This window comes from Cenococcum geophilum (genome assembly GCF_001692895.1).
Source record: "Cenococcum geophilum 1.58 unplaced genomic scaffold K441scaffold_1, whole genome shotgun sequence".
Lineage (NCBI taxonomy): Eukaryota > Fungi > Ascomycota > Dothideomycetes > Gloniales > Gloniaceae > Cenococcum > Cenococcum geophilum.
Window position 1 is genome coordinate 443,673 of NW_027137559.1, and position 14,075 is coordinate 457,747.

A 14,075-nucleotide genomic window follows, 5' to 3' on the forward strand; every position below is an offset into this window, starting at 1 on the left:
CACGTGCCCACTTTGGAACCTCCACAAGCCCGAGGAGTCCTGTTGCAGCAAACCACTCCGACCTTATGGACGTTAACACCTGTCAAATCTTCAAAGATCCTCCTTAAACGCCGCAAACCAATTCGGGTAATGCGATACTTTTAGAATGAGTAGACATCTACCTCTGGTCGGAGAGCTGCGTTCTGGCGTTGTGGAATCACAAGATGATAACATGGCTAACTCCCAATAACATCGGCACCACAACATAATCTCGATGATCTTCACCCGTCTGCTCGTAAACTAACCAAAAATCCTCTCTAACTAGCTATTCCGCCAGTGTAAGAAATCTCTTGGCCTGATAGTCCCGTTTCGATCTCTTTTGCCACAAATCAGGACCCCACAATGCCCGGTGAAGTTCAATTCAAGAAGGCTTCTGAGATCAACGCTCCCAGTAGTGCTCAGACCGAAGGCATGATCAGGATGAACGCCATCACCGACATGTCAGAACAAATGCGTGGAACCGGTAAGTGAAACGAGAAGTCAATGTTTTCAGGAACCTGGAGCTAATCTTTGGGGCGTCTGCAATCCATCACCTTGGCGAAGAAGGTATTATTTCTGACTTACGAGAAACAACCTCTACCATAATTGCACCGATCCTATCCTGCACAGTGCTGCAGAGCCCAACCTGACGAAGTTCAGACACCATCGTAATGCCGCTCAAGGTCATGGAGTTATCGTCAGCGGTCCGAATGGTTCAAAGAGACAAGAATTGAGTCCCGGCGGCCCCGCTCTTATACCCTACCTATACTAAGCATCAAAAAGTCAACGAAAGTGATGAGAATGTCTTGTGGATCATTACACGCAGTGGTCGCAATCCTATTGTCGAAAATCTAGAGGGTTGGAGTAAGAGATAAGTTATACAATATATAGTAGTTAACTGCAGAACCAATGCGGTTGGAGGCAATAAAGTTGCAGATTTGAATAACGTTGGTGGAGATTAGCATAGGATACAAATCCTGCTAGCAAGGTAAGATGCAGATAAGCTCACAAGGCCACTAAACAGTTCTGGAACATCTAAATCACGAGTATCTTTCCAACTCTGTTGAAATCGAGTTCTTCTCGTGGATGAGAGCGCTTCAAATCTTCAAACGATGTATTTGAAATGACTGGAACCTGGGTGCTGTTACAACAAACTGGCATTATTTCAATGTAACCTTCCATGGATGTCCTTATGATTTTATCAATGATCTGATTTTATGTTTCTTCTGAGTTTTACTAATCTTAAGGGAATCTGATAAGTCTAGGATAAGATCCGTTAGTCCAGCTCTCGGTTCTCGAGCTGATCATCACGAGCGCAATGCAAGTTGGCAGTTGACAACTTTTCTCTAGGATTCAGGCAAGGTCTTGGTACCAATCATCCCAAAGACATCGGAGTCGTGTGGTGTGGACATACATATTAATTTACTTCTTCAGAAGTCTGCCCCACAGTAATTGGTGCAATGCTATTCGAATCTTCAAGTTTTGCGCTCGTGCTCACTTCCGTGTTCTGATTGGTTCTGATACAAGCACTCAAAGAACTGAAAATGCGTTTCTATCAACTTTTCGATCTTGGCCTTTCTTTCGAAAACTGGTTCTAAATCTAACTTTTACACGTTCTACTCCTCCGTAATATTCTCATTTGTGGTGGATGAGTCCGGCATGATTCCGCGGAAATGTCATTTACAGGTAGTGAAAGTCGTAAAATACAGTTCAGCTGTAAAGCCCGTCGATCATTTCGGGATTATTACACCTTTCCAGCATTCAACAAGATGCGCAGATGCCCCCCATTCATCTTTCAAGTTGAGCTCGTTATACTGCTGTCGGGTCTACTTCTGAATTCCAAGCTTTTGGCTTGGTACTTATCTTCCACTCCAGCAACGCTGGCATGTCACTGTCAATGGCCAATAAGTTTTGTTTTCCCTTCACATGGCTTTTCGGTCATATACAATCACTCAGATTGGTAAACTTTCCTCTCCACTCTTGGCGAAACTTAACTCTAATTTCTATGACCGGTTCTTAGCCCCACTAACCCCTCCTTAGTAGTTTGCAGCTTAACAACTCTAGGGATTTGGCTGTCTGAATTTCCCCTAAGCTCTACACTGAGTCTTGCTTGGAGTTGATATGCTCCCATGCTAGATCTGCGGAGGTATGGTCTTATGGCACCGTCTGATCGGAAGCCTCAATCATGCTCTGACTTTCTTCGCTCATTGGTGGGTCATATGTGCACTGCGAAGTATGTCTGCTGAGGGTTTGCTGCGCTGACATCGATGTTGCTCTGGTCTTCTTCAGCTGGATAAAAGGTAGTATGCATCCCCACATCGTAAAAATGTTTCTCGGTGCTAGATCTATGAAGGTACATCCTACTCCTGCACCGTTCTACGATAACTAATTAACGGCCGCGCATTTTTAGATCGTTTCCAATATTCTTATTCATTCTTTTCTTTTCAATATGGCGGTGGTAAAAACGTTGTGGAAAATATTGGCGGTTCTTGTTCTCGCAGATCTTACCATCGCGGATATAGATTATTCTCAATATGTTAATCTCTTGTATGTCTTTCTATCTTCTCAAGTTTTATTACTCATGCATTTTATTTAGCGAGGGTACTGCTGGTGGAGGCAATATGTTCCCAGGCGTTGTAGCAGGTAAGACCATGCAAATGAACACATGATCTCCACGCAACATGTGATTTAATCAGACTACTAGGTCCATTTGCCATGGTCAAACTAGGGCCCGACGTATCATCAGGGATGACCGACGCTTATTCCGGATATCTTCCGAGTGGCTCGTTTACAGGATTTAGTATGATGCACGAATCAGGCACGGGCGGTGCCCCCAAGTATGGAGTGGTCTCCCAAATGCCAGTGGTTGGCGACGTTGCCAACCCACTCGTTGATCTTTCTTCCGGTAGAGTATCCGCAGATCAGGCTGAGGTTGGCTACTATAAATCCTCATTAGCGAATGGAGTCGTCACTGAGCTTGCAGCCACCGAGCATGCGGGCTTCTACCAGTACTCATTCCCAGAAAGCAATTCCACTTCTATAGTTGTCGATGTCTCTCATGTCCTACCCTCATACAGAGGATTGGGATGGGGTCAAGGGTATGCTGGCGGTAGTTTCAGCACGTTTGCCGACGGGCATTACGAGGGTTCAGGTACCTACAACAATGGTTGGAACCTCGGTAAGTAGGTCTTCTAGCACTCTGTCGAATTCCTGCTAAATTTTGTAGCTCCAAATTGGACCATCTATTTCTGCGGAAAATTCGGACAAAAGCCACTTTCAATGAAGACTTTTACAGGTACTAATACTGCTCTAAGTACTTACGCCAGCCAAAATGGAGTCTGGACCTCAGGCACGTACCGCCAAGGTGGTGTTTTCACCTTTGTAGAGACAACTGTAACCTCGAGAGTTGGGATTTCCTTCATCTCATCCACAAAAGCATGTCAATCGCTCGATGACGAAATCTCCGCAACAGTAAGCCTCCAGACATTAGTGCAGAATGCCAAGACAAAATGGAACAGTGGGGTATTTTCCAAGGTCACGATATCCTCTACCAGTACTTCCGACCTGGAAATGCTATACTCGAATCTCTATGGTATGCATATAATTCCATCTAATAGGACAGGCGAAAATCCGGGCTGGGTTTCCAAAGAACCATACTATGATGATATATTCACCTTCTGGGATCTGTTTCGATGTTCCACAGCCCTCATGCAAGTCTTACAGCCTGTTGCATACGAAGAACAGATCCGTTCTTTGATTGATATATGGAGACGTGACGGCTGGCTTCCAGATGCTCGATCTTCTAACTACAACGGTCGTACTCAAGGTGGTTCGAATGCCGATAATGTTCTTGCAGATGCATATGTCAAAGGGGTTCGTGGTGCAGTCAACTGGGAAGATGGCTATTCGGCTATGGTGACAGACGCGGAGAAAGTTCCCCCAAACAACAATGACCCTAAAGCGCCTGATTCATCTACGAAAGATGGACGAGGAGCCTTGCCGGACTGGCTAAGATATGGATACATCACCCCTACCTTTAGCCGAGCAGTTTCTAGAGCAGTCGAGTATTCCGCCAATGATTTTGCACTCTACCAAGTTGCAAAAGGCCTGGGCAAAACGGCTGATGCTAACAAATATCTCAATCGATCACGCAACTGGCGCAATCACTGGAACCCAAAAGCCACTAGCAATGGCCATAATGGATTCGTCGTTCCCCGTTTAGCGGACGGGTCCTTTGTTACCCAAGATCCTTTGTCTTGCGGTGGTTGCTACTGGGGTGATGCGTACTACGAGGGTCTTCCATGGGAATACTCCATGAATGCTCATCACGACGTGGCTACCTTGATAGATTATATCGGCGGAAACGACCGCTTTATTGACAGAATCGAGCTCATGTTTAAGGGTGGAATGGTTAGCGGAAATTCACAATTCAACAACACCATCTTCAATCCTGGGAACGAGCCAAGCTTTACCACACCATACCTGTACAACTTTGTCGGACGCCAGGACCTTTCGGTTAGGCACTCAAAATATGTTGCGAGTTCTTACTATAATTCCGGTACCAGTGGTCTTCCTGGAAATAGCGATGCAGGCGCCATGCAAACTTGGATTCTGTGGAATATGGTTGGACTCTATCCCCTGACCGGACAGACAACATTCCTGATCGGGTCTCCGGCCTTCCAGGAGATGACTATAAACCTAGGGACTGGCAAGAATCTCAAAATTACATCTACTGGTGGTGACGATGTCTTGGCATATTATGTCCAAAGCCTTAAAGTCAACGGACAGCCTTGGAACAAGCCTTGGGTGTCATGGTCTGATGTCTTCGAAAACGGTGGCATGATGGAGTTTGTCCTTGGCTCTGAGCCTGTAAACTGGACTACCGGGGATGCACCACCCAGCCCTGCGTCTGGTGATACGCGACATGAGCCTCCGGTGACGCCCCCAACTGTGCCAAGTGGGGGGCGACTCCGGAGCTCCAAGAGACATCATCACGTTCTTATTTACGGCGCAGTTGGCACAGCGCTATTTTTCCTGATTCTATTCTTGTTTTTAATTCTTGGTGTATATATTGGGTGGTGGCACTGCGGTTGTACATATTTCAGGATGAAACGCGGGCTGAAAGGCGTAAAGGGCACAGGCTTCAACACCAAAGATAGCGATGAGTGAAAAGTTGCTGCGGAGAAGGGCGATGTAGAGAAAGTTTCTGATATAGATGGAACGAAATACTGCCAAATGCCTCAGAAGTAGCCGTTGAGGCATTTGGCAGTATTTCGGTGTTCCATCTGTATCAGGAAGGCCGTCATAATCCTATCACCTACGTCAGTAGTTTCATCATGCGATATGTTATGGTGGGTAGAAAGAAACAAAGGAATGACCCACCCGTTAAGTCGCCATTGGTGGTTCGTCAGCCACGAACGCCCCGAACGCCCCGAACGCCTTATTGTTTGACAAAACGCCCGTGCGAGAGCTCATTTGCAGCATGGTCCCAGCAGCGGTGAGCTCTCACAGCAAAGCAGCCCGCCTCAAGGGCTCTTTTTCGGCGCCGTACCTCATCACATGGACCCGGGGAGCAGGTTCAATGCTGATGCCATCCCCGGGCCTTGGCGGGCTAACCCCGCAACCCACGTATCAGAGCGTGGAAGCCCAGGCTTGGAGCCTTGAGACCCCTGCCTGTGGTTGGATCACGTTGCTGTTTCTAGCTATCCTTGCCTGCGCTTACATGCCTGTGGCACTGGGTTCGGGCATTTCTATATAGATCGGCGTCTTACTTCGTGGGATTGTATCGACCTTCCTCCTCTCCAGAGTAGTTGCTGGACTCCATCGAGCCACCGAGCCACCGAGCCACCCGCAATGGCGTCCTCAGCAGCTGTGCGGACCGTGACCGCCGTCGTAACTAAGACGGTATCAGCGGCGACGGCAACAGCAACGAGCAAGACCAAAGCCCCCCCCCAAGGTGGAATCCTTGAGGGCGCGAATCCATCCACCTATGACCCGAAGAACCCCATTATCATATTCATTATACAGGTAAAATATTGCTACACAAGATTTATGTTGCAACGGCCACTGACTCAATTTACCATTCTAGGCTGGTATCATTATAATATTCTGCCGCTTGCTCCATTATCCACTCTCCAAGCTACGCCAACCTCGTGTTATCGCCGAAGTCATTGGGGGAATCCTTCTCGGTCCCTCCGTCATGGGCCATATCCCTGGCTTCACGGCTGCTATATTTCCCGCCGCAGCAATGCCGAATCTCGCCCTGGTCGCTAATCTTGGCCTTATGTTATTCTTGTTCCTTGTGGGACTAGAAGTAGACCTGAGATACTTGGTGAGCAATTGGAGAATTGCGTTGAGTGTAGGCTTTGCTAGTATGGTGGTGCCATTTGGTTTGGGCTGTGCGATTGCCTGGGGATTATACAATCAATTCAAAGGTGAACCGGGGACAGTCTCGATCAGCTTCGGCGTGTACATGCTATTTATTGGTGTTGCGATGGCAATTACGGTATGTCCAACTCAATTTGGTTCTGCTTTGCTTATTATTACAATGGCATCGTACTTGCGTTGTACCCTTCTGACCGCCTTAGGCCTTTCCTGTATTGTGCAGAATTCTCACCGAGCTGAAATTATTGATGACTCCTGTTGGTATCATCGTTCTGTCAGCCGGTGTCGGGAATGATGTTGTAGGTGAGTTTTGCTTCACGGAGAATCACACACCATGCAGGTTCCCGACCCTAACGATTTTTGACCAGGCTGGATTCTACTCGCTCTTTGTGTAGCTCTCGTCAACGCAGGGACTGGCCTTACAGCCCTTTGGGTGCTCCTAACATGCGTGGGCTATGTCCTCTTCCTTGTATATGCTGTTCGTCCTGCTTTCATGTGGGTTTTGAGAAGAACCCGTAGTCTTCAGGATGGACCTAGCCAAGGTGTTGTTGCGCTCACTCTCCTTATCGCTCTCGCATCAGCATTCTTTACAGGAGTTATTGGGGTGCATCCGATTTTTGGTGCCTTTATGGCTGGTCTAATCTGTCCTCATGAAGGAGGATTTGCTATCAAGGTCACGGAAAAGGTGGAAGATCTTATCTCTACGCTATTTTTGCCCCTCTATTTCGCATTGTCCGGGCTGGACACGAATCTTGGACTCCTAGACAGTGGCATTGTCTGGGGCTATGTTATTGGAGTCATCGCAGTAGCGTTTTCAGGGAAATTTCTTGGTGCTATCTTGGCTGCCCGGGTGAATGGATTGGTCTGGAGAGAGTGCTTCACGATTGGTTCATTGATGAGTTGCAAAGGTTTGGTGGAATTGATCGTTTTGGTAAGATTCGCTTCTCGTCTACATGGTGAACTAGCTACTAATAATACTCAGAACATCGGCCTTCAAGCGAAGATCCTGAGCACGCGAACATTTACTATCTTCGTCGTTATGGCGCTAGTTACGACCTTTGCTACTACACCACTCACATCAGCTCTCTATCCCCCGTGGTATCAGAAAAAGCTAGAAGCCTGGAAACGGGGTGAAATCGATTGGGACACCGGCAAGCCTCTGGGAGGACATGATGACATTTCTCATGACAGCATTTCTTACGAAAAGCTGGAAAGTCAAAGGATACATCGTCTGCTGGTCTATCTGCGCTTGGATAATATGCCAACGCTACTTGCCTTCGTCTCCCTACTTAGTGGCAATCCTCAAAAAATTGCTGCTAAGACGCACCCTCTACTTGATCCGGCTTCGACTTTGTCTAAAGGATCCGAAGAATCCGGGGAATTAAACACGAGTATTGGGAAACCCAAGCGGCCAATTGAAGCTCATGGTGTGAGGTTACTAGAACTCACAGAGCGTTCCTCTTCTGTAATGAAAGTCTCCGAGATCGACGCCTACACCGCCCACGATCCTATCGTTAACACTTTCCGCACTTTTGGCCGTCTCCATAACCTTGCTGTAAGCGGCGAAGTAACCGTGGTTCCCGAAACCTCGTTTGCGGAAATCCTCATAACACGAGCTGCGGATTCGGGATCTGACTTCGTCCTTCTGCCATGGAGTGAGACAGGCAGCTTAAGCGAACAAGGTGTTATCGACAATGACAGCGTGACTCACAAGCTAGCCACAGCCTCCTATACATCTTTTGTTCACTCAGCCCTTGAAAATACAACTTGTACAACCGGTATATTTATCAACAAGAACTTTGGAGGCACCAATAGCATGGGGAAGGAAAGGCCTCGACCCCAGAGAACGTACAGTGGCATTAGCATCCACAGCGGCCTCGGCAACCCTCCCGTAGCACCTATCGCCGATCGCTCGCACCATATATTCCTCCCTTTCTTCGGCGGCTCAGACGACCGCGCCGCCTTGCGTCTCGTCCTCCAGCTGGCGGAAAACACTGAAGTCACGGCTACGCTGGTTCACTACGAAGTCCCAGATGATCTCTTCAATGAGGCCGAGTTGAGCTTGACCAAGATACAGACTCCTATTTCAGGCGTGAGCGGCGGTAAAAACGCAACTGCCACCGTCTCGACGGCGCGGAACCCACGCGAGCACGACACGGCGTTCTTCGCTGCGCTGCGTGCCTCGCTCCCTGCGGATCTCGCCTCGCGTGTTGTTTTCGAGTCGGTCGCTTCGACCGCGCCTGTGGAAGACGTGCTTGAGAGAGCTGCTACGGAGGTCGGGCAAACACCCAAGAATGCTGGAGATCTGGTGGTGCTGGGCCGGAACGTAGACAGGCGGCCGGTCTCGAAAAAGAGGATCGATGGCGAAGACGCGAAGGCTGTGGACTCGGGCGCTGTGGCTGCTTTGGGGGTTCTGGCGGAACGGGTTTATCAGAGCAAGGTCTTGGCTAGTGTGATTGTCGTCAAGGCTGGTGGGAGGAGTGATTGATCTCTCTAGGCATTGGGTTGGGGCCTAGTCTCGGAGTTATACATCATGACTATGTTTTGGACGATCGGGACGATCTGGTATGTTTGGATATTATGGTGGGGTTTTGGGAAGCTATGCTTTGGAATGACAACTGGATTAAAGTCGCGATGGCCGATTGGCTCATGATTGAGGCAGCTTTGATGACTGCCAAGACTTTTTGAGTAAATCTACAATTCTGCCTGCTCGCGTCGTTAAACTCTCTCTCTTCCTCAACTTCTTTTTTCCAACCACTTTCTCTTCCCTAACTACAATTCCTTAACAAGTTCAGAGCCTCATTCTACTTTCCACTTTTCCTCCCTTTCTGAGTGAAGGTCGCCCTCTATCAATCTTGCACCCCTCAAACATCGCACTTGAGGCTAGAAACTCGGATATCTGTTGATATACCAGGCTTGAGCACGTCTCACCCCACTTCATTTCCCACATCCGAACCTAAGCTCAACTTCAATGTTAGTGGCACTCCCTCATTCTATTGATTTACTATTCGGGCTCCTCGCGCGTAAGCTCATCGCTAACACCTTTTGGCAGTCAAAATGGCAGGATGAGATGATGAGAAGGCTCGGGGCCACTTTACCAAATGACTCGAGGTTAGAGGGTTGGTTTATGTTGATGGGTTAGAAGATACTGCTCTCCAGGCTGGTATTTTGTAGACTTGTTCCATTTCCCATTGATGCTCTGCTAACGCTGATGTTACATGTAGTGCGCGATCATCTCAGGACTCCTGGCGCCGAGGCTCAATTCGTTGGATTAGTCGAGGCCACAGGCTCGACAGTCAAAAACAAGCTGGGAGACGTGGTTTTCAGGCTGGTATGCTGTAAACTCCATTCAATCATGATTAATTCCCTCACTCATTCTGATATCAAATGTAGTTAGCGATCATCCCACGACCATTCCCAACCTCGACGGCGACCCTGTATCTCGTCTTATATTCCAGGAGAAATGCATCTACTCAGGTATCCCATACGAGGAGTTTCCGTGGGAATTTATATATGCGAAAAATCTGCGGTGAGGGCCAACAACTACCAGAACCACCTTCAAGGATCTATAAAATCTGTTGTGAATTCGTGGTAAAATACTCTCCACTCAAGTAGGAGTTATGTCCACTTACAGGGATTCAGATACTCCACTGAGCTAGTGTTTTAACTTTTAAAATGTGGGACAATTCCAATGCTTTTACTTCCTTAGTTGCCCTTGTCAAGCTGGTCAAGATGCTAATACGAGAATATTGTCAACTTTTATTTGCCTCGTACAATAAACCCAAGAAGTAAACCCCAGCTCACATCACCATATCATAAGGATCTGCCATATCAACCATTCTAGAGGGCCCTGGCATAGCCATAGCAAGGAGGTTTTGACCACCTTTGTCGGGATCCGCTTCCTCCCGCACCAGCTTTAGTACCACCAGTGTTTTTATCAATATTCAACATCAATATAAGGTCGTATTGATATTTATATTGAATCGCTGACTCATATTGAAAATATATTAATTATTAATTATTAAACCTAGTATATAGAGCCTTAGTATATAAAAATCGGGCTCTGCGGAGCTTTAAAATTTAACTAATCTCCTACTAATATCGTTAACGTAGTAATCCTTGGCTTAGTATTATATTTAATTACTCTATAAGCCGTATACGCTTAAGAGTTTTAGCTACTACATCTATCCCTTTAGCTAGTGGATTTAGTCCTACGGTTATTAATAAGAGCCAGCTAATAGAATTAATAGAATTAAGCCTCTATAACCATACACGTACTTTTAATTCTAGTATTTGCGCACAGAGAACTATAACACACTACTCTTAATATAAAAAGGCCTTAAGGCGGTTACCTAGTAGCTTATTAGCTAAAATATACTAAACCAGTTCCGGGTTATAAGGGAAATGGTAATAGAGGGGGGGGGTGAGCAACGGGCGCCCCCTAATGACTCTATAGTGGTAGAGTAAAGTTTATAATACTAGCGCGTCCGTAGGCTTGTTACGGCAGCAGTGGTTCCTAAAAAGGTTAAAAAGTAAGATAGTAGAGCACCACAGGTGACTTGTAGGCGCCTTGCAGGCGCCTTATAGGCAAGTCCTAAAAGGCAGAGAGATAGATTACGGGGTTTTCTTAAATAGAGTTTTCTCCCCACATGTATATAAGGAGTAGTCCGCGTAGGCCTAATAGGGATCTAAATCGGACGTTAAGCAATGAATAATAATAACGCGTACTAAGGACGTATAGTAACTGTTATATTTAAGGCCATATAATTCGTATATATCCAGATCTAAAAGAATATAATTAGATATATTTTTAATTTAATTAAAGGCGTTATAGTGGATTAATCGTATAAAGACGCGTCTTGGTGGTTAGTAGGGTGTTAAATAACTAGTATTAATAAATGACTGGTGAAACACGTTACCTTAACTCTAAAAATATTTAATACTTAATAACTTTTAGTATTAAACATTGTGTATTAGTATTAAATATTAAATGTTAATATTTAATATTTTAATAAGCGTAATTAGTATCGAATACTGATAAAAACACTAAGTACCACTTTACTCTCCCTTTCTCCAGTTGGCTGTCTTCTAATAATATCCCGATACGCAATATAGTCCTAATAGCTTGCTGGCGTCATCCAGATGCCAATTGACACTCCATCTCTAGTGTCTTCCTCTTCATTCTCTATAGAAGGGCAGATGGCGTCAAGAGTTTTCCACTAGCATGTATAATAAGTAAATGAATTAAGGAACAGCGATTCCAGAATGGAAACAGTATTCAGTATAACTCCTTCTTAAGTAATGACTTACTAATGGGGATAGTATTTTTAAATGTAGTGTAAGCTAAATTCGACTTTGATTAATTGGTAAAGTAATAGCACTAGCGTTCGGAAGGCCCACTACTTAGAAAAATGGCCTTAAATCTAGTTAGTAGAAGGCGTGAGTAAAACTCGACTATGAATTTAGTTAACAAATGTGGACAATTAAGTGCCCCTCTAGCTTAGCAAATAGACATGCTTACCGCTAAAATGAACTAAGAGATTTGATAGGTGGAAGGGTTATTGTTAGATGAAAGATTTAGCACGTAAGAAGTTTAGTAGAGCTGCGGATAAATTTGGAAGGCAGAACGTGAAGGTGAAGTGAGGCTGCGGGGCGCAGATAAAGGTGAATCCAGTGTGTCCAACAGTCAGCTAGCTGCGAGCTTTAGCTTTTATAGCTAACTGACTGCGTCAATTGGACCGCTCGCTGTCCGCTAACTGCGAGGTAAGGTACGCTAACTATTACGCTGTCAGCTAGCTGTCTTAATTAGGAAATTAATATAGACTTTATAGTATTTTATTACGGATTTTTGGCAGCACCTCTCTATATATAAATATTAACGTTGCCTAATTAAATCTAACCCTAATTTACCTAATATAGTATTTAAATATAGCTAAATTTGTCCTGCGCACCTATAAAGGGTTAAAAAGGTAGAATGTTTAGTAGTAACGTTAGTGGTAAGGTTAAAAAAAGGTATTAGTAAGAGCTCCAGAGGCTTTATTTCTATATTAGATTTAATTAAATACAAAGCTCTATTAAATATATCTTACTAAGCTAGCTTTTCTACCTCTATAGTTGGCTTATAGCTAGTAAGATTAATATTTAAGCTCGTTAACTAAGGTATAGTTAAACCTCTATTAGAGTTAATATAGTTAATTAAACTGCTTGATAAAAGGCCTTTAATTAACTACTATTTTTAATATTAATCTGCTTTAATTATATCGGCCAACAGTTAATTACGCTTATTAGTAATAATCCTTTTAGCTTAGCTAAAGGCTTATTTATATATAGATGTTACGGACCTTATATCGGTAGTAATTTGACTACTAAAAGTAGATATAAACGGGTTAGTTAAGATAGTATAGGAGGCGCTAGCACTAATCGAGCTATAAAATTAGGGGTAGCTAAGTTACGTGGCTAGTTACGTTATAAGTTTAGAATATAGAAACGTGGGAACGTAGGAACGTAATATACTAACGTACTAACGTACTAACGTACTAAACCCTTTACTATAGGGAGGAGTTATATATTTAAGGACATATAGTCTCTATAGATAGTTTCTCTTCTTTATAGTAAACCTTAGAATATAATTAGAGTTAATCTATTAGGTAATTACTCTACCAGTTATTATTACGTTGTTAACTTCTTATTTACCTATATACTTAGCCTATTAATAAGTTTACCGTAGTTCCTACTATAAGGCTTTGTTATATATTTACTACTAAGGTTATAGTATTAATAAAGTTAAATAATATATTACTAAAAGTAGTAGCTATAACGCCGTTAACAGTAGTAACTACTTTAGGATTAGGTAATGACACTAGTATAGTAAATACTAACTCTTAACTAGTTACCGTTAGATAGCTATAAAAAATGGTTAATTAATTAACGGACAATAATAGGATACTTAAAGAAAGAATTAATAGAATAGGAGTAGTAAAGGTTAAGTTACTATTGATTAAATAATTCTTAGGAGAGAAGTTAAAGCTTAAAGGATTTCTTACGTAAATACACTTTAAGGTTATATAAGAGGGAGGAAGGTTAGCAATAGCTATAGACTAAGTAGCCTATGTAGGACTATTCTTAATAGGAAGGGCACTTAAGTGGTTTAAATCTTACCTTATAAAAGTATAAGAATATAGCATAGTAACTAATTAAAAAGTATAATATATATTTGCTAGCTAGAATAGGTTTATAAAATAATTAATATAGATATTTGGGGACCTAAAAGTAACTACTATAGCGGAATAAAAGCTTTAAAACGTAGTATAGAAAACTTTAGCAATTAAGTATACAACGTAGTTTTAAATATTAGCTATATAGGTTAAATAGAACAATAAGGCGCTTATAGCACAGTATAAATAAGGACTTAAAGTAAAAGTTTAAGATGTAATTATCCTAATAAAAGATGCGGATACTCTTAGGGAATTAATTAATTAAGTAATTAAGATTAATAATAGGATCTACTAAAGAGAGCAGACCAAGAAAGGTTAGGATAGAGTTCTATAGTCGTATAAGGCGCAGAGTACGCAATAATAAAGTTAAAGTTAAAAACTATAGTATAGCGCAGAGCTAATAGACCTAAGCGGTACTAAAGAAAATAAAAAATAAAATAAGAAACTATAGAAACCTAG

The 14,075-nt window shown here is 43.7% G+C and overlaps 2 protein-coding genes across 2 annotated transcripts; both read left to right on the top strand.

The window, feature by feature from the left end:
- Window positions 1-2,467: 2,467 nt before the first annotated feature.
- On the top strand, window positions 2,468-5,273 carry K441DRAFT_691691 (glycoside hydrolase family 92 protein; the record flags this gene model as incomplete). The annotated part of the gene is made up of 4 exons (XM_067652498.1): window positions 2,468-2,565; window positions 2,615-2,661; window positions 2,723-3,196; window positions 3,245-5,273. The coding sequence occupies 4 exons, from the start codon at window positions 2,468-2,470 to the stop codon at window positions 5,185-5,187; spliced, it is 2,562 nt and encodes an 853-aa protein (XP_067510206.1). The 3' UTR covers window positions 5,188-5,273.
- Window positions 5,274-5,871: 598 nt separating this feature from the next.
- On the top strand, window positions 5,872-8,890 carry K441DRAFT_672363 (K(+)/H(+) antiporter-like protein 1; the record flags this gene model as incomplete). Its single annotated transcript, XM_067650541.1, has 5 exons — window positions 5,872-6,045; window positions 6,107-6,523; window positions 6,606-6,705; window positions 6,771-7,333; window positions 7,385-8,890. The coding sequence occupies 5 exons, from the start codon at window positions 5,872-5,874 to the stop codon at window positions 8,888-8,890; spliced, it is 2,760 nt and encodes a 919-aa protein (XP_067510207.1).
- Window positions 8,891-14,075: the final 5,185 nt, after the last annotated feature.